Source organism: Amphiprion ocellaris, chromosome 17 (assembly GCF_022539595.1).
Source record: "Amphiprion ocellaris isolate individual 3 ecotype Okinawa chromosome 17, ASM2253959v1, whole genome shotgun sequence".
Lineage (NCBI taxonomy): Eukaryota > Metazoa > Chordata > Actinopteri > Pomacentridae > Amphiprion > Amphiprion ocellaris.
In genome coordinates, this window is record NC_072782.1 from 23,544,890 (window position 1) to 23,564,530 (window position 19,641).

At 40.0% G+C, this 19,641-nt stretch overlaps 1 protein-coding gene across 2 annotated transcripts; it reads left to right on the forward strand.

Annotated features, from left to right (window-relative positions):
* Positions 1 to 144: 144 nt before the first annotated feature.
* Positions 145 to 18,944, forward strand: dqx1 (DEAQ box RNA-dependent ATPase 1). 2 transcript variants are annotated; one of them, XM_023285350.3, is made up of 12 exons: positions 145 to 448; positions 4,134 to 4,533; positions 6,577 to 6,770; positions 8,150 to 8,600; positions 9,578 to 9,883; positions 10,171 to 10,270; positions 10,416 to 10,574; positions 12,184 to 12,375; positions 12,599 to 12,724; positions 13,017 to 13,207; positions 15,342 to 15,532; positions 17,855 to 18,944. In XM_023285350.3, the coding sequence occupies exons 2-12, from the start codon at positions 4,195 to 4,197 to the stop codon at positions 18,060 to 18,062; spliced, it is 2,457 nt and encodes an 818-aa protein (XP_023141118.2). In that variant the 5' UTR covers positions 145 to 448; positions 4,134 to 4,194; the 3' UTR covers positions 18,063 to 18,944. The 2 variants fall into 2 exon arrangements, with proteins under 2 accessions (XP_023141118.2, XP_023141117.2); XM_023285349.3 differs by having other exon boundaries at positions 146 to 459.
* The last annotated feature ends 697 nt before the right edge of the window (positions 18,945 to 19,641 follow it).

Below are 19,641 nucleotides of genomic sequence, written 5' to 3' on the forward strand. Positions count from 1 at the left end.
TTTATGCTTGAGGTACCTACGAAAACAAATGAGCTAAAATAATTCTACCAAAAAGGTCAAGTAGAGCTTGTAATTTATTTTATGAAATGAACGGATGAACATCTGTTCACCGTTTCCAACCCCAAATTTCCGAGGAGCCGTGAACGCAACACGACGTTTGACAGCTAGACAGCGAAACATGGCGGCTGCTAGCTAGAGTAGCTAGACAACACCTTCGGTTTTTATTGTCCGTCAGCAGTCAGGACATTTCCTGGACTGGTAACCATTCACGGAGAGGGTCAGTGAACGGATGCTGGCTGTCTTCGCCTTTATGTGGTTTTTATTCAGCCGTTGTCCACCATGTTAGGGCGGTTTGTGAGTCGGTGAGGACGGCAGCCTGGACTGAATTGACACAACAACAGAGGGGTGAGGGCGGACTGTTCCTGTGAGCTTTCTACACCTGCCGCCGGTATGTCACAGGTAAGACACAGGTCCGGTCTGAGACTGGTTATTCTGTGTTTGTTATTTCTGATTTCCAGCTTTGCTTTATTTAACGCCTGTGTCACCTGACAGGTCGCTCCAGGCAAAATTGAAATGGCACTCGGAGATAAGATAGAGCAGAGAGCAGCTAATTGTTATGATAGACGTGGACTTCAGTCCGCTCAGAAACACTCTCCCAGCCCAGAGAGCTCTCAGCAACCTAGACAGAATGTGGAGTTTGCTATTGTTTGCAGCTGGAATGTGTCTAACATGGCATCACAGAGGCTAGACAGACAAATTACAGTGTGATGGATATTTGACACAATTTTCATAATTTCTTTACACCAAAGTATTTGTTAGTTAATTGACAAATTAGTTGACAGAATGATAATTGCACTACTTCCTCTTTCTATTAATTGAAGCTTTAATTGATTCGATGTAAGCTTTTCTGAAATAAAGGGCAAAACTAATTAAACTTAGTAAAGCAGCTTAGTAAACCACAGTAAAGCATGGTGGAGATCATATTCTAAAGACACTTTACAAGCCCAGGGACTGTCAAAATTTCAGGAAATGCACTGAGAGAAAGCCTGCTCCATATCCAAAAATCTGAAGCTGAGAATGTACGGTACCCAAATGCTGCACATCGCAGTTCACTAGCATTTTCCATCTGATCTAATGGCCCTGACAGCATCTGCAAGGACAAATGGCAAAAAAAACCTTCCAGTTTTGTGAGAGCAAATGTGATACAGAGTTAGTTTCAGAGGCTAACTGCTGCCCGGTGGAACAAATACAAAGGGCTGAATAAATGGACTAAATATGTATGAGGGGAGGTTTTTGATGCAGTTGCAACGCCTCTATATTGATACTGGAAAAGTGTTACACCTCTGTTCAGGTCAAGGTCTGAAGACAGTGTTTCTAGGTGAGTGTGTTAGTCTGCTGTATTTTCACCATATAGTTACAAGCCCGTATAGTTGACTTTTACTGTACGATACACACTGTTATGGAATGATGTTTTTTTTTTCCAAATATTAGTGTATGACCCTTACAATCTTACTATGCATTTAACATCTTTACCAGTTTGTAGAACAAGTCTTGCGAACTGACCTGCAGGACAGTGATGTTTACTGCTGTCTGAGCTGAAGTGCTTGATTTGAATCTTACAGTACTGCTGGTATCTTTATTCCTGACTCACTGCTATGATAGCACTTGCTTTTACTCTTTATACATTGTTAGTTGACATTAACCTGCTGTACAGTGTGGGAACCTGCTGCTGTTATCCTGCTGTAATGCTGCATGCTTTTGTTCTCATCCAAGTGTGATCTATTTAATGCTTCACTATTCACAGTATCTGTGGAACTTAATACTGCAAGCTTCAATGCTTTGCTACAGCTCCTATTCAGTTAGAGAAATAATACCCATGTTTTCCTTCCAATACCAGCAGGATTCTTTTTAAATACTGGATTGAGAAATATAAAAATGTTTTACTCAAACACTTTTTTTCATATTGACCAAACAAGTCAAAGATGTCAAATGATAAGCGTTGTTTAGTACAGTAGCAAGAACCTCTGATTCAAATTAGGTAAATGTGAGGTGCAGGAATAAGTAAGCAGGTCTCTGAGTCTGACCTGGTACTAACTTTGAGTCCTCACACAGCATTTAGAAATTAGCTTCCATAACCAGCAAAGTGGGCTGTTTCACTGTATGCCATGCTGCTCTGATGTGTGCCTTTGTTCAGATAACAGTCAATATGGGGAAAAGCTTAAATATACATTTACTGCAGATTGTAAAAACATCTACCTTTTAACGTGAACTTTGCCCGTTTGCCACATTTAGTGTCATAAATCCTCCTCTGCTCATCTCCTGTGTGTTCTACCAGTGCTTTTCACCTATATTATGTCATGCCCATTTTTCGTCCTGTATTACTGGATGAAGCAATGATGCATTAAAATGTATTTTCCAGACCTGTGAAGGCATGACCAACAACAGGTTAAAAACAGGACACTCAGGAATTTTTGCTTTTCTGCATCAACCACATCTTCACATGATGTAAATGACTGATATGGACGGTTATAATCAAGTGTTTAATTGTCTCAAATTAGTGAAAAATCCTCATCACAGTGCCCTCACACATCACAGCACTCTCAGATATGACAGAGAAAACAGCTTCACATAGTTTTGAAACCAGCAAATTTTCAATTATTTTGATCCTGTAAAAAGTGGCGGTACTCTAATCCAATAACTTGTTTCAGCTCCTATATCACCTGTGATCATGTAGCGTGACAACACCTTTCAGTCACATCCGTGTGACCTGTTTACCGTGGGACTGCTATTTATAACATAGTATGCAATTTATAATTAATTTTATAATTGATTCATCTGCTTTTAATTTTCTTTAGTAATCATTTAGTATATATAGTTATTTTCACACTATTTAATTAACACACACACACACACACACACACACACACACACACACACACACACACACACACACACACACACACTATGTTTTAGGGATCACAAGGTTCTAGGTTATCAAATAAAAATATTATATATGTCTCGTACTTTATTTTATTTAGCATCACCTATGTTCAGCATGATGCATTTGGTATACAAGGTGTCTCTAAAGTCTGGACACATAGGCACAAACACATATTGTCAAGAAATGTAATTGTTAACAACAACTCATTCAGTAAGACTATGAGCAAATAACATCTTCAATATGATTATGATGCAAAGGTTAATGCGCTTTGCAGGATTCACATGAACTCAATGCAATAAATCCACATTGCCATCAATTTTAGCACATTCACTTTTTATGTGTTCAATCAATTTCCTATGTGTCCAGACTTTAGGGACACCCTTTATTTGAAAACCTTTGGCTGTATACTTGAATTTAAAACTTAATTTTTTGATTTCAGTGTTGTTAATTTGAACAAGGTTTGGATGCACAATCTATGTTTTCATTTGACAAACGAGGTGGACTCTTTCCGTCTGAGTATAAAATGATCGCAGTCATGATCCTGTGGGTATGTTAAGTGTCACAAGTTGATCTCCTGAACAGAGAAAGACCTTTATTTAAATGAGAATTTTTGTAAGGGCATCTTTCACACTTCACTCCACCTGGATGGTTCTTGTGTTACTGAGCCAGAAACCCTGAGATCAACCAGGTCACTGAGCATCATAGGAGCAGCTTACATAGGCATCTACCGATTACTAAATCCAAATATAAAAATACATATACTGAAGATTTGAGCTGTAGTGTACCTGACTAGTTTATGTACTACCAAAAAGTAAAAAAAAAAAAAAACCTCATTCCTCTGTTTTCATCTGCTTTATGCCATCCTCAAACATGAATGGATCAGCACAACAGCTCTCTATAGAGATCATTTCTGTTGCAGCTGTCCAGGACACTCACTGGCATTGGGGTGGAGACAAGCGTTCCACAGCTTCATACCAAACATGCTGCAGGTTCCTGTGAAGGCCACATTCTAAGGAAATGGGAAATACTATGGCCCCTGAGACGTAGTCAACATTGATGTTTGTTTTTTCTTTCCCTGGAGTGCTGCTGTATTAATTAAAGCTGTATGCAACTCTGAAAAAATCCAACAGGAATCATTCTTGCTGCATTCTGTGAACTTTGCTCTAATCATTATTGTTTTGCCTCTCTGCAGGTACACTCAGGCCTGTCTGTGAACTAGCCCTTCACTCCTTCCTCATCCCTACCCTCTGCTGATGATGTCATCTCCACCAGCAAAGCCGTCCACTGCTTCCCTGGCCCTCGGTTCCCACCTGCGGCCCTCCACAGCCCTGGATTCCCTGTCCGTTTCTTCCCTTTTGTCTGGGGATCTGGATGATGAAGGAGATGGAGGAAGAGGAGGAGAGGCAGAAGGGCTGGGAGACTTAGAGGTGAACCCATATGATGGTTTGCCCTTTTCTTCGCGCTACTATGCCCTGCTGGAAGAGAGGCAGAAGTTGCCTGTGTGGAAGCTCAGGCAGAGTCTGTTGGAACACTTGGAGAGCCACAACATGGTGCTCCTCAGTGCACCAAGTGGAGCTGGAAAAAGCACCCAGGTAACCTAGAACTAATAAGGCCACAATTGAAACAAAGAAATCTTCATCATATAAATATAATAATTCTAAACTTGGTTTTGTCAAGTCAAGCTCTGAACATGAGTGTTTGGTGTCTTAAGATTGTTGCAATTATGGAAGATGAAGTTAAATTCCTGAGAAAGAAAAGATCTTTTCAAGAGTGGGTAATAAGTAGAGTTTGTTTTTTTAAATTATCAATTACAAGTGCTGATTTCTCTGCAGTTGCAAATTAGCATTGCACGCAGGACTTTACTTGTTGAATAAGTAAAGTACATGATGGTTTGTAAAAAAAACTTTTTTTCAGTGTATCAAAATAAACCAAACATCATCAGTGTTTAATGATGTTATTTCGTGCAAAGCTACATGTGTACAAGAACTTTAATATTGTGTAAAATTAACAAGATTATTACGAATACAATACTAAAAATCACAAGACAGCAATATGTGATATTCTGTGCTGCAGACACAGTTCTTTCCTTTCCACTATAGCCGAGAAAGCTCAGTGCAAAGCAAATTGACAAAACACAAGCAAAGAACTCATTACTTGCTTTCCCAAAATACTGCAAATGCACAAGCTAAATAAGAAACATTCAACAATCTTACAACATAAGCATGGCATAAAGACAGCTGTAAATTCAGACAATGTTCCATCACTGATAGCAAATGCCTCCAGAAACACTGAACGAACACAGTCAGAATGTAGCAATGTTTGCAGCATTTTCCAGCATCAGTGATAAATGATCCAACAGTGTTCCTCAGGATTTTGTCAGTGTTGAAGATGTATCATTTTTTTTCGGTATATCTCAGTCTATTTATTTACCTGTGTTTTCTTAAACTGCCGTGTGTTTAGCTGGAAATCGCTCATTATTATAACATAGTAATAGGGGCCTTCTGTGTTGACTTTTTTTGTGTATTTTTGACATTTTTCTTTTACTTAATATCAAAAAGTAGAAACTTGACAAGAACATGCCTGACTGAGAGGATATTATCAATGCCTTAGGCTACCAGGACACCCATAAATTACTGGTATTGTCACAATACCAATAATTTGGTAGGTAGTATCAATGCCACTGCAACTCTATGATTCTTGAACACCATATTTGATATTAAAAATAATACGAATCTTAAGAATCTGTTTCAGAAATGCAGTTGCACACACAGTGTGTAAACACACACTCACAGAGCATTTTATTATGACTGTGAATGTTAATGAGCAGCACTTAGCCCAGTAATAAGATTTCCTACATTAGTCTTAATAAGATTATGTCAGTCTTTGTGAACGTTATGTGTGGAGCCATTCCTACCACAGATGCACCTGCCACAGTTCCACATTGTTGTATCTGTAGTAGATACTGCATCTACATTATCTTTGGTACCATAGAAAAACAAATACCATCAGAGTTTTAGAATTTTGGCATTACTTGGTTACTGAGGTATCAGTTCACCACCAGTCTATCACAGGGCTACATATAGAGACCAACAATCACACTCACATTCACACATTTAGAATGATCAATTAACCTGAGCATGGTTTTGGACTGTGGGAGGAAGCCAGAGTACCCGGAGAAAACCTACAATGCACAGGGAGAACATGCAGACTGAATGTTTGTGTGTGAATGTGAGTGTGATTGTTTGTCTCGATGTGTAGCGCTGTGATAGACTGGTGACCTGTCCACGGTGTCCCCTGTCTTCACCCTAAACCAGCTGGGATAGAATCCAGCCCCCCACAACCCTACAGAGGATTAAGCGGTGTATAGATAATGGATAGATGGATGCTCTGTCTGCTGCATGTATAAATAGGCTATGCAATGGTAACATAGCAGCCATAACAACTTCATGGAGGATAGATACACTGTGTACAACACATTGGTGGAAAAAGCATTGACACGCCATATTAACATAACTTGTGTTTTGCAAGTTTTGAAGTGTGTGTGTAATAAATCATGTCCCTCAGTATTATACTACTTCTTGCTCCGCTTTCTGACCGCAGTCTTTCTTCTTTCCTTTCCCCTGTCCTCCCTGCAGGTGCCACAGTGGTGTGTGGAGTATGCTTTGTCCTATGAGTTTTCTCAGGGCCTGGTGTGCTGCTCTCAGCCCTATTCAGTGGCAGCAGTGAGTCTGGCTCTTCACGTGGCTGATGAGATGGACCTCAGCCTGGGTCTGGAGGTGGGCTACAGGGTGTCTCATGATGATGGCTGTACACCTGACACCCTGCTCAGGTGAGAATCCATGGATAATGCACACTGGACCATCCTATTATTTGCAGCTAATAGTGGGTAGTGGTTACACTCTTCCACCTGCCAGCCACAAATGGTTGTTTTTCCATTTAACATTAAGAGAAGACTTCACCAATCTGTCAGATGTTTTAATGTTGAAGATAAGTGTTTATTTCAAAATTTAAGTCTTCAGTGGTCTCCCTTGTGGATGCCACCAGGCACTTCTTTTTCCCTTTTGGCAGTAACAACCACAAATGGTAAAATGTGATTTTTATCTATGAAAGTGAAATACAAGAAATTCATCTTAAGGGCTAAGATAAAATTTGAATTTTTTTTTTGAAGCAGTATTAAGACTATCTGCAGGAGCACAATAAATTTCCCTCTTTGGTGGTTGTATTTTAATTTTAAACTTATTAATAATTTTAACAAACATCAAAAAAACCCACAAAATTTGTTATTTTAACGCCAGGTTTTGTGAAAGATTATTAGCTTTACTATCGTAAAGGAAAAATTTGATATTTTAGTAAATAGTTTAGATTTTTTTCTTCTATTTTTTGTAGTTTATTTTCTTGCCAAATTACATGAGAAGATTGATATCACTACCACATCTGCACATCGGCTGTGGAATTAGAACAAGAAGTCAATTAGCTTACCTTAGCATAAAGACTGACAGCGGGGGAAATATCGAGCTAACAAAAATACGTCTACCAACACCTCTAAAACTCTCTCATAGTTGTCTCTAGTTTGTAAAAATGACAAGTTTTGTTTTTGCACAAAGTTCGGTTCTGGGACTATTTCTCTCAAGGCACTGAACAGAAAAAAAATACTTTCAGCATGCTCTTGTTTAAGCTTTAAAGTGCTTCCAATCTTCTGTATGTGCAAAGTAAAGCTAAATCTTGCCTGCATTCAGCTTCATGTTTAACAACCTGAAATAAGAGTAGTATCAGTCTTCTTATTAAGCTCATGGCAAGAAAACAACTAAGGGTATTTCCCAAAATAACAAAAGAGCGTCCCAGAATAGCTGTATCGTGTAACTGCCTACCCCCTGGAGGTAATGTGGATCGCATCATTGGATTTCACTAGTTTGGTCTGATATTGCTGCTGAGTCTTTCTTTTGCTGACAGCCACACCTTGATTTTTTGTTCTCAGTTCCTTGCAGTTTAATGTTCAAGGTGGCAGGCAAAGTGCTATAGCAGTGTTTTCACTGAAGGTTGATCACTCTGTTCTGTTGTGCTCTCATGCTGAAATCAATTAAATGTACATGCAGAAAGGTTTTAGTATTTAGCTATTTTTAGCAGATGTCTGTCTCTTGGTGCTTTAGAAGTGCAAACTGTTAAAATGACTGTGCTTCTTACTTCATCTGTGTTTCCTTTATTCTCCAGATTTGTCAGTGACACGCTCCTGCTGGAGGAAATGATGTCAGACCCTCTGCTGCATCAGTATGGTGTCGTAGTGTTAGATGAGCTCCAGGAGCGTACCGTGCCCACTGACGTGCTGCTGGGCCTGCTGTGTGATGTCTGCCGCCAGAGGCCAGACACCTTTCGGGTGGTTCTCCTCACTCACCCAACGCTTGCACCTCGTCTGTCCACCTTCCTGGGAGCCTCCATTCCTCACCTCTCACTGGACAGCCTGCTCACTGAGCCTCCAAATGGAGAACAGGAAGAGGGACGTGGAGTAGAGCGCAGGAACGCTGTGGATGTGGAGAAAGTGGAGACGCTGTACAGAGAACTTTCATCAGGGAAAGAACCCGTGGCTGCCGCCTGTCACATGGTGTTGGATCTGCACCGAAGAGGAGAGGAGGGAGATGTGATGGTGTTTCTGGCCAGTTCACAGGTACAGGATTATAATTTTCTTCACTGATATCTAGTTTGTAAAATAAGTAAAACCCTAAAGGCCTGAGCCACCTCTAGAAGCAGTGACAGGCCAACAACTGATTTTGATGTGCTGACGACTTCACTTTGTTTGGGAGTGTCAAGATGCACTGCTGCTGTGCCACATGTGTGAATGTGCACAGTGCTGGACTGATTTATTGGCAAAAGTAAAACTAAACAATAATGAAAATCTAAAGTGTACTAATAGTAAGAGATCTCACTGTTTCTCAGAGGAAACATAATCATTTTCCTTGAACACAGTGAATACTCAGTTTCACCACCTTTGTCTTGTAGAGAAGAGAATTGAGGACACCTCAACCTGAGAGGCCTTTGGTGCATTGCAGGTGTCTGATGTCCTGGTTCTCTCACACACACACACACACACACACACACACACACACACACACACACACACACACACACACACACACACACACACACACACACACACACACACACACACACACACACACACACACACTTTTCCACTCAAGGCAAACCATACTATAGAACATGTCGACAAAATATTTTGTCATGAGTTCTCAAAGCGTGTACAAAGGTATCTGTGCATATTTACCTTCAGTATATCAAAGTCTAATACATGGGTAACTCCCTTTATGTCAACATCACCAAAGCTCCAGACTCAACGTCACTTCTGGTTTCCTTTAAAGGCAGCTAATGGATCCATTAGCTGACGCTAGATTTGTCATTTCAAGTCATGTCTGTTGATGCTGATCTGTACAGGTTAATCCTCTATGAGGCCCACACACAAACACACTCACATACACAGTAGTGACAAATGTAAACACAGAACACTTCTCAGGGTTTCCATGTGTCAGCTGTAGTAAACCCTCACACTGAATGTGGAGGGTTTGACCCTGGGAGTTTAAAAGAGTGGACTAAAAATGAGGTTGCATTCTCTGTCTTTATCTTTTGTAGGAAATAGATGAGTGTGTGGCCCTGCTGGAGAAAGAGTGTGTAGCTCTGAGTCCTCAGCTTGGACCTCTCAGAATGCTCCCCCTCTATGCTGGACTAGGTGGACAGACTCAGCGGGTCTATGAATCTGACCCTGATGCTTCTACAACGCATGGAAACAGCAGCTCCGATGGCACGGAGGGCTCAGTGCTGGGAGTTGGAGGTCTGGGCATCAAAAGAAAAGTCATCCTCACCGATACGCTTGCCGAGGCATCCTTTTCCCTGCCAGCCATTCGCTATGTCATAGACACAGGCCTTCAACTCAAAACTGTGAGTCAATTTATAGCACGCACAAAATTCTAATCTGTAATTTAACCACAAAATTACAAAAATCATCTTGCTTATGTCTGTCTCTTGAGTGTTTATGGTCTTTATTGCTGCTGTTTCTAAGTGTAAATTGAGATGTGCCTATAATATAAGAAATTCAATTTATATTGTACTTCACTGGAGAAACAAACCATTATTAGATTTCCAATGAAAGAAATAGCATGTTCACGCTGTTATTTAAAAAACGGGCTGTCCTATTTCAGACCTTTTTACTTCTTTTTCTGTCACAGGTTTACAATCCACAAATAAGAGCAAACTCACAGGTTCTGAGGTCTATCAGCAAACACCAAGCCAACATGAGAACTCAGAGGGTAAACAGCCAGCGTCCAGGTACATCAAATGTCATAGCTTCTCTTCTGCATGTATGATGTGAAACTGTCTAAATCTGGTAACTTCTAGTGGTGGGTGTACAAAAGACACTGTGTCAGACAACATTGAATTTCATTGATATAACTCTTTCGTTGTTGCTATGTAGGGCTGTGTCTCCGTCTGTACCCCCAGTCACTGTATGAGGGAGGGATGGAGGAGGCTCACTGTCCAGGTGTGGTGGAGGAGAACCTCAGCCACTTGGTGCTGTTGCTCAAGAGGCTTGATATCGCTGACATGGGACAGTGCAAGTTCCTGGACAGACCAGGTACCTTTTATAAACTTATTTAAATGATAACAGGAGGAGCTACCTTTTAATGAGTGACAGTCCATCACACTGTAAAACAGATAAAGCAACTATAAACCACAAAAACGTCATCTTCGGGCACCACACCTGCAGTAAGGCAAATAAAGCAGACTATCAAACCATCACTGACTGTATCCTAGAAACAGATATTCTGTGTTTTTTTCACATGACATAGAGCTCCATTATTGTCCAAAAACTATTTAAAACTAGGGTGCAGGGTGCCTGGGTGGCTCAACAGGTTGAGCTGGTGACCTATAAACAGGCTATAGTCCCTGACGCAGCAGCCATGGGTTCGAGTCCGATCCACAGCTGCATGTTTTTCCCCTAATCTTCTCCCGATGTTTCCTGTCTCGCCACTGTCCTCTATAATAAAGGCTTAAATAGGCCCAACAAAATCACTTTAAAAAAAAAAAAAAACTAGGGTGCAAACTACCAACTTTTAAAATAGTTGAATAAGCTGTTGAGCACTGAAATGAATATTCAACTATTGGGAAACTATTAGGAATCTCACAATTACTCTGTGGCTTTTTATTTAGTTCAGTAGTTGGTTAGTTGTGTTTAGTTTCAAGTTGTTTTAATCGAGTGCTAAGTAGCAAGAAAAACAAAGATGAATACTTCTTTCAAAAATTTGTCTGGTATTGGATTTTTTATTTTTTTTTTTTTTAATCAAAATTTAAAATGAAGTATAAATAATGTAGCAGCAAACTTCTACAAGCAGACTGTTAGAGGGCTACAGATATCTGGGTGTTCAGTTAACAACAGACTGAACTAGAAACTAGTCTGTTGACAGGATGTATTGAATTTGTCTATATACTCACTCACAGCATCTGTTCCCAGACTGTGAGAGGGTGGTCAATGCTTTTATAGGATCCACTGTGGATGACAGACCTCAGGTGCCGCAAGCCATATAATCTTGCACGTGTGACTCATCAGTTAGTGATACACTTCACTCCAGTAGGCAGTAATGCCTACAGGTCAGAGTGTTCTATCACCAATTAATCAACAGTTACGTTATTCGGATACTAATTTTATTACAACTACATAGATCATTTTTTGCACCCTGATTAAAACACAGAAGTGACCACACTGTACAATTGGATTAAATTTTCCTTTATTACCACATTTGACTCCATCCCACATACCAGAATGATGACCTACAGCACCAACTGTGGACACATTCATCACTAAAATAGTCCCTAATAGATCTCCTGTTAAAGTAAGAATTGCAGGTTCATTAGCAACCAATGCTGTGCGCAACAGACAGAGAAGGAAAGTTGAAAAGTTTTGGGAAAGGCTAAAACATTGTGTGGTCTTTTGATGGTATTTCATAAACGTAGTGAAGGGTGCATTTTGTTCTTGTCATTTGTAATATTGGTATTCAAGTTATCAACTCGCAGCCAAGCTGTGGAGAGTATCTTCTGTAGTTCATCTACATTTGAGCAGCGTCTCCATTGACTGTCATCTTTGTTGTTTTATCAGACTATGATCATTTATGTGTACCATTGCAGTTTGCAGAGGGTTACTTGTCACTCTCACCCCTGTATTTTCTCCCTCTCTTCCTCCCTTCCAGCCCCTGAGGCTCTAATGCAGGCCTTGGAGGACTTGGACTACCTGGCAGCCCTGGATGATGATGGGAACCTGTCGGAGGTGGGCATCATAATGTCAGAGCTGCCACTTGAGCCACCGCTGGCCAAAGCCCTGATCGCTGCCTGCGAGTATGACTGTGTCGATGAACTGCTCACTGTAGCTGCCATGCTAACAGGTAAATAAGAAAAGGAAAATAATTTATACAATACGAATTCCAAGATCAGCTTACACTGGCTAAGCTATTATTCCTCTGACACAAGAGATATTGCCACGGCTGCATATACAATATTATTAAAGATTGATATCAAGTGCATACATGCAACTGACATTTTCAAACATAATGATTTAATATACTTTTTCAAAAACTAACATTTCATCCAATCTTTGTCCTGTGTCAGCTCCTTCCTGCTTCATGACTGCAGAACCCAGCAGAGAAGAGGCTGCTGTCGCACACTGGCGACCTCTGATGCACACAGAGGGAGACCACATGACTCTAATTAATATTTATAATGCCTTCATGGAGCGTACGTGATGTTAAGCCTTCATTACAGACACACTTTCCACCAATGGTAGAATCTTGTCAAACAGTTTGTTTTTAGGGTAAGATCATGAGATAACACTTTATACTGATCCCTGTGGAGGAAATGTTAAATTCTCACTGCACAGCTAATGTCAGATCCGCTGCAGTTTTTGGATCTTGTGTATAGAACATGAACATCTTAAAATACAGAGTCATGGTACTAATGACTCAAAGTCTCAATAACATCTAATGATACTCACATGAATTATTGAATGGTCTCTGTATGATCATCACAGATAATCAGGATGAGGCCTGGTGCACAACAAACTTCCTCAGTCACGCCGCCTTGCGATTAGCTGTGGTGATCCGGGCGGAGCTGCTGGAGGTGATGCAGCGAATAGAGCTCCCAGTTTCTCCCCCCGCATTTGGATGTCAAGACAATTGCACAAATATCAAGCGTGCACTCATCTCAGGCTTCTTCCTCAAAGTAAGTGTCCGGTTTTTATAAAGCTGTGTGATAGAATTTTAATCTGTTGCCTTTTCTGTTGATGCTTTTCTGTGGTTACGTTCCAGAGAAATTTAACAAAATGAATGATTTATGTTATTGTTTTATGCAATTTAGTCTCATGTACAGCAGTGGAGCTCAGTTCAGTGCTTTGAATATCAATCAGTTTATTTAATGGGTAATTTCACAAACATTTTTCTGTGTCTTGATGTGAGTATGATATGATACAGTACACTTCAGAGGTGAGTACATTCCTCTAAAATATAAATGTCAAATGTTTCAAATTGTATCACCTCTGAATGATTGCATTATCCTTACTTGCCAAGTAAAATGTTCTCTATTTTGAACAGTTAAGAATACAGACAATACATGAAACTCAGTGCAACAAAAGTGAATACAACTGTGATCACTGAAACACAAGTTAGAAAATCTGTCATCATTTAAAAAAAAAAAAATAGTACCTGTGTGATTTCCAGTTAGTCTAACTGCATTACCATGGATCTAAAATGAGCTGTGAACAACAGAACGTTCTCAGTTTTGACCCCATGGGCTGTGTCCAGCGTCAAGGCAGCACGTGGATGCAAATCGTCAGAGGTACTGAAAGATGGAAACAAGGATGCAGGAAGAATGTTGACCAATTGAAAATCTGTCAAAATAGAGTAGCAGCAGTAATCAGTAGGTGTAACATGACTGCATTTTACCCCTGTGGGCTATTTTAAAGAGGAAGACAAAGCAACACAGCCCCTCCAGCTGCTAAGACAATTGTCTCTGAAAATTGATAGAACATCTCTCCAGAAATTTGTCCTGCATGTTGTAAAAGATTCAGTCTGTCATCAGTAATAAAGTGAAAAACTTTTTTAAAATGAATCTCCATAAGGAATAGCAGTTATGAAGTACTGACTTTTGTTGCTTTGAGCTTCTACTGTGCATTTTATTATTGTAAATTTAATTGGTTGTTTTTCAGTTTTAAATAAGACCAATTGCCCTGCTCTAAAACTTAGAAGTAATGCAATTACAGTAAGATGATACTCTGTTATGTCATTTAGCATTTCAGTAACATTCCACAGGGATGTGATCACTTCTGTTGTATACTGTACTTTATATTCCTCTGAGGTAAATTTACCTTGGGCTAATGTTCTTACATTTACCTGTATGTAATAGTACTTGCAAATATTATTTTCATATTATGATTTTTGCTATCGCTGTACTTGTGGTGTAGATTTGAATGTGGCTCACTAATTTAGTCCAGAGTGGATACAGAAATTCCAGGTCACCATGAGAGTCTTTATGATCCCCTGACTTTTCTGCGAACACATTGACATTTGTGTTTTTTGGGAGGTTTTTTTACATTTTTGTTTTCCTTTTTAACTTATGTCTCACAAACTGCAGGGCAGATTGCCTTGAAGTTTTCTGCACACATTCATGTCTGCCTCAGAATTAACTGTTACTTCTTTGGTGATCTTAGGCTGCTTGTTGGTAATCATTTAGCTTGTCCTCTGCTGCCATCATCAGGTCAAAATGTTAATTTGTCCAACACTTCAGTTTATAAGTAAATACCTGCCAAACCCATTAGTCTCAGCTGTACTTTAATTGAGAGTGCATATCACCAAAGCTTTTTCATGCTAAATTAAGATGGAGATGGTTGTACTTCCTAATGTCAGCATACTGATGTGAGCTGAATTGAGGTTAGAGTTGTTGACGCTTCCGTAGCTCACGTCACACTTCATGTTTGTGTTAATACTCTGTTTGACCTGTAGAGCTTGCTGAAGGTGTTTTTTTTTTTTTTTTTTTTAGAAATAAAAACAGCTTGTCTTTATTACAGCTGATGTAATTAAACTACTTTGTTTATGTGTTTAATGAAAGCCCAAAACATATAAAATATTCAGTGCTTGTCCTCAAACATAATTTCAAACTTGACATTACAGTTTGCATATTAATTTGGGATCAATTGTATATTTTAACAGTATGATGCCTAATATTAAAACACCGCAGCATTTGACTGATCTGCTTTTGATATCACCTTTCACAGTGCTCCTTGACTCTGCATGCGTCACTCCTTTGTTATACTCCTCCCACCTTTGCCTACGTTAATGATATCTGTTGCTCTTCTGCTCAGGTGGCTCATGATGTGGATGGCTCTGGTAACTACCTCCTGCTAACTCACCGCCATGTGGCCCACCTTCATCCCTTCTCCTCCTACCTGTGTCGCCAGCCATGTCCCAACCCCCCCAGCTGGGTACTCTACCATGAATTCACCATCTCCCGTGACAACTGCATCCGCATCGCTTCTGAAGTTCACCCTCAGATGTGAGTCAAACTGCCAAATTGGCTACAGCGACAATGTAAATGTGCAAGTTATTTAAGTTTAGACCCAGCAACTTTTTATTTCAGGTGATTCGATTGAACACTTGAGAGTTCAAACATTCTTCTTGTCCATTCTGTTCATGATGAAGCAGGGCTCAGGCAAGCCATCTGTTGATTTTAGGGGGAGACATGCTTTGGAACTTCATAGGTGTTGATAGGGGCCAAGGGGGCAGTGGCCATACAAGGTGCAATGAAAAACTATTCTTGTTGTGCATAGACAGAGTAAAGCATGGTAATGCCCATGCTACTGCTGGAAGCAGCAACTTTCCTTAGTGAGAATTCAACATGACCATCATCAGCATTGGGACCTGTGTTACTTGCATTTTTGTGACCACTTGCAGGTGCACATTTGCGATTTCAGCATGAACCTGCAGAAGCAGCACCATGTTGAAATCTGTGAGGGTCTCCAACAACAAGCCCAAGCTGAGCTATGCTTTATGTGGAGGATCATCACTGATGATAAGAGTTAAATCTACAGCTGCAACCACAGCCTAAACAGCAGTCTTTAATGGAAGTGGGCAGTCTCCCTTTATGGAGAAGGTCAGGTCAGGAGCACCAGAGCAATGCTCATCATTGTCATCAACATTCACGTGGTTGTGCACAATGAATGTGTCTCCCAGAAACTGTCAAGGCAGAGTTTTACTGTAACGCTTTAACACTTCTGAGAGCAGACATTTGGGGGAAATTACTTGGCACAATGGCATGCTGGTCCAAATAACCATATAACTCTGAATATCTTTGGAACAATAGCACCTGTCAAGTTCTGGGTTACATTAGAAAATAAATAAATAAATGCTGGGACAAGTCTGATCCTCCCCAGAGATAATGTTTGAACAACTCTGCACTACATTGACTCTGGAAAAATGCAGCGGGCAGCATTGATCAACTCAGAATATCTCATCTGCCTCCAAATTATTCTTCAGGTCAAACAGATATGTTTGACAGATACCAGAATGTTGGTAGTCAGTAGCTCTGAAAAACAGTTCAGTCCAAAAAATGCATGAATCAAATGAATCTGTGACATAGATGCCTTTTTTAAAGCTGCTTACAATGACAATAGATGTTAATAGTATATACAGTGCTGTGAAAAAGTATTTCCCCCCCTACAGAAATCAATTTTTCCATGTTTTTTGCACTTAATGTTCCAGATCATCAAACTAATATTTATATTTATTGAATATTAGACATAGATAACCCACAAGATGCAAAAGGTAATTTTTAAATGACGATTTATTGAAGATTAATTGAAAACCTGCATCACATCCTGTGAAAAAGTAATTGCCCCTCTGAACCTAATAACTAGCTGGGCCACTCTTGGCAGCAACAACTGCTGTTAAATGTTTGCAATATAGCTTGTGTCTTTTACACTATCATGGAGGACTTTTGTCCCACTCTTCTTTCCAGAATAGTTTGAATTCAGTCACATTATATGATTTTCGATCATGAACTGCCCCTTTAAGTTCTGGCAACCAATATCTCAGTCAGATTGAAGTCGTCCAGGTCCTGTGGAAGCAAAGCAGTCCCAAACCATCACACTACCAACTCCAAGTTTCACTGTTGGTATGATGTTCTTCTTGGAATGCAGTATTAGCTTTATACCAGATGTAACGGACCCATGTCTTCCAAAAAGATACACCTTCAACTCATCAGTCCACAGGATGTTATCTCAAAAGTCTTGGATGTCATCTAGATATTCTTTTGCAAATGCCCGATGAGCCTTTATGTTCTTTTTGGTCAGCAGTGGTTTGCACCTTGCAACTCTCCCATGGATGCCATTTTTTCCCAGTGTCTTCCTTATTGTGGAATCATGTAGATTAACCTTAACTGAGGCCAGTGACGTCTGCAGATCTTTTGATGTTTGTCTTGGTTGTTTTTTGACCTCTTGGAGTAAATATGAGCGTGCTCTTGGAGAAATGTTGGTGGTTGGGCCACTCCTGGGAAGGCTCACCACTGTTCTGTGTTTTCTCCATTTGTGGATAATGTCTCTCAAACTGCATTTTGTGTTTATCTTTGTCTTTCATTAAAATTAGTTTGATAATCTGAAAGATTTACAAATATTCAAAAATAGTAGGTTTCTACACTTCACTGTTAATATATGAGATCCAGTATTATCCTGAATACAGACTAAGTCTTCTGATCTTGCAAAGTGTTTTAAAAATTTTGTACTGTTTCTTCATTGAATATTGCAGATTCTAAGGGCCACTAAAGATAATACATTGCACAGTAACAGACCTCCCCAGTGACCTTCCTGTCTCTTTGCCGTAGGCTTGTGGAGCTGGCCCCTCAGTACTTCCTGGGAAACCTTCCCTCAAGTGACGGTAAAGAACTACTGGTAGAGCTAAGGCAGAGTCTGGAGCCCCCATCATGCCATCAGGACGGGGCGTCACACGAACACAGCAGGACTCACAGAGACGCTGACACAGCAGGAGAGACTCACAATCAGTCAAGCACCGAGCTCTGCCTCATCCAATGAGATGCAAGAAGAAGCGGAGCTTCTCAGGGGAGGACTGTAAACACATGGCTGTCACTTTATTGTCCGATCTGAGATTTGGTACTTTTTAATAGTTAGTCTGTGAAATCTCTTTTTGATGTGCGATTCTTAAATAGATGCTGGAAAACTCTAATGTACAGTAATGTATTGTTCCTAATATACAGTGGCTTCGGAAAGCATTCGACCTCTTCAGTTTCTCTATGTTTTGTTGAGCCGTGTATTGAAGTTATTTAAAATTAAATTTCAGACACCGGCTTTTTATTTAATGAGAGATTGCTTTGTTTCTAAAAAATGAGTGCTGTCACGAGTCTATTTTTACACTTAAAACAGCAAAAACATGGAAGAAGTGAAGGGGATGAGATGTCATTTATGTTGAAACACTCTGGCTGAAAGCAATATACACTACTTTAGTGAGCTGAAACACTGTTATAGTTCGACCTCTATGCAGACGCCATGAACAGAAGGCTTCTCAGGGCTCACTGTGATGACTGACTGTAGCAGTGATGTACAGAGCTTCTATTTTCAACTTTTTGATACAGGTTTCATAATGTTTAGCTTTCCTGGTTAGTCATTTTGCCTTTTCCTTTTTCATGATATCTATGTGTCAGTACAGCGTGAGCTCCAAATAAATGTGCTTTTTCATGTTTGAAATTTCTCAGCTGAGTGATTTTTTTTACCACATAGCTTCTTTAAGTTCTTTATAAGTAAAGTACCTTCACTGCTTATATTCCTGCCCGCTGTCTGTAGCAGTAACAACTCTGTCTTGTATTAAAGGTAATATACTGATTACCCAGCAGTTCTGGTTTTGTGAAAGTGAACTCAGCAATAATAAAACATCAAGATATTAGTCTTCAGACCATTCAATTTCAGTGTGGACTTTGGTTTTTTTTAAATGGCCTGTGCTGAATCATGTTTGTTTGTTTTGCACACCAACAGGCCAAACTGTTTAGTGTGTTGCTGGAAGTAGCAGCAATTCCTCCTTTCTCAATCAAGAAGACACAGAAAACCACAGTCAGTGAATCTTGTGCTGATTTTCCCTCTGACACCAATCAGATTGGGACTCATTTCTGCATTATTGAAGATCCCTCTCAGTTCATTAGGCAGTGCTGCTGTGTGTTACACAATCAACTGGGTCTAAGCTGGCGATCACATTTTCCTGCCTCTTTGCACTTTGATGAAATTGTGGGACTTGAGAGAGACTTCATTTCAAAAATAGTGGTCAAGCTCTGTGTACTGGAACCTGGCTTTAAGCTCACATCAACAGGTGTAAATACTTATATCAGATATAGCTCTGTTCTGTTTGAGGGTACCAGTACACCAGACCTGGGCATCCTACGGCCCGCGGGCCACATCCGGCCCGCCGGATGACCCTGACTGGCCCGTATGAGGTCACTGGAAAATATTAAAAGTCAATGCAAATGTATTTCATCACAATACATGCAAACAATACGCCTGCACTGCTTTTATTTTGAAAGATCTGCTAAGTTAACGTTTTTTCGCGCGTGCTTTCCATACTTAGCATATGCGCTGATTGGTTTGTTGGTCAGCTAACGGCAAAAAA

Excerpts from the sequence above, each read along its gene's own strand:
- dqx1 (XM_023285350.3), top strand. The coding sequence starts at position 4,195 with ATGATGTCATCTCCACCAGCAAAGCCGTCCACTGCTTCCCTGGCCCTC. Across the intron at positions 6,771-8,149 it reads ACACCTGACACCCTGCTCAG|ATTTGTCAGTGACACGCTCC; the intron begins GTGAGAATCCAT and ends TTTATTCTCCAG. Across the intron at positions 9,884-10,170 it reads CAGGCCTTCAACTCAAAACT|GTTTACAATCCACAAATAAG; the intron begins GTGAGTCAATTT and ends TTTCTGTCACAG.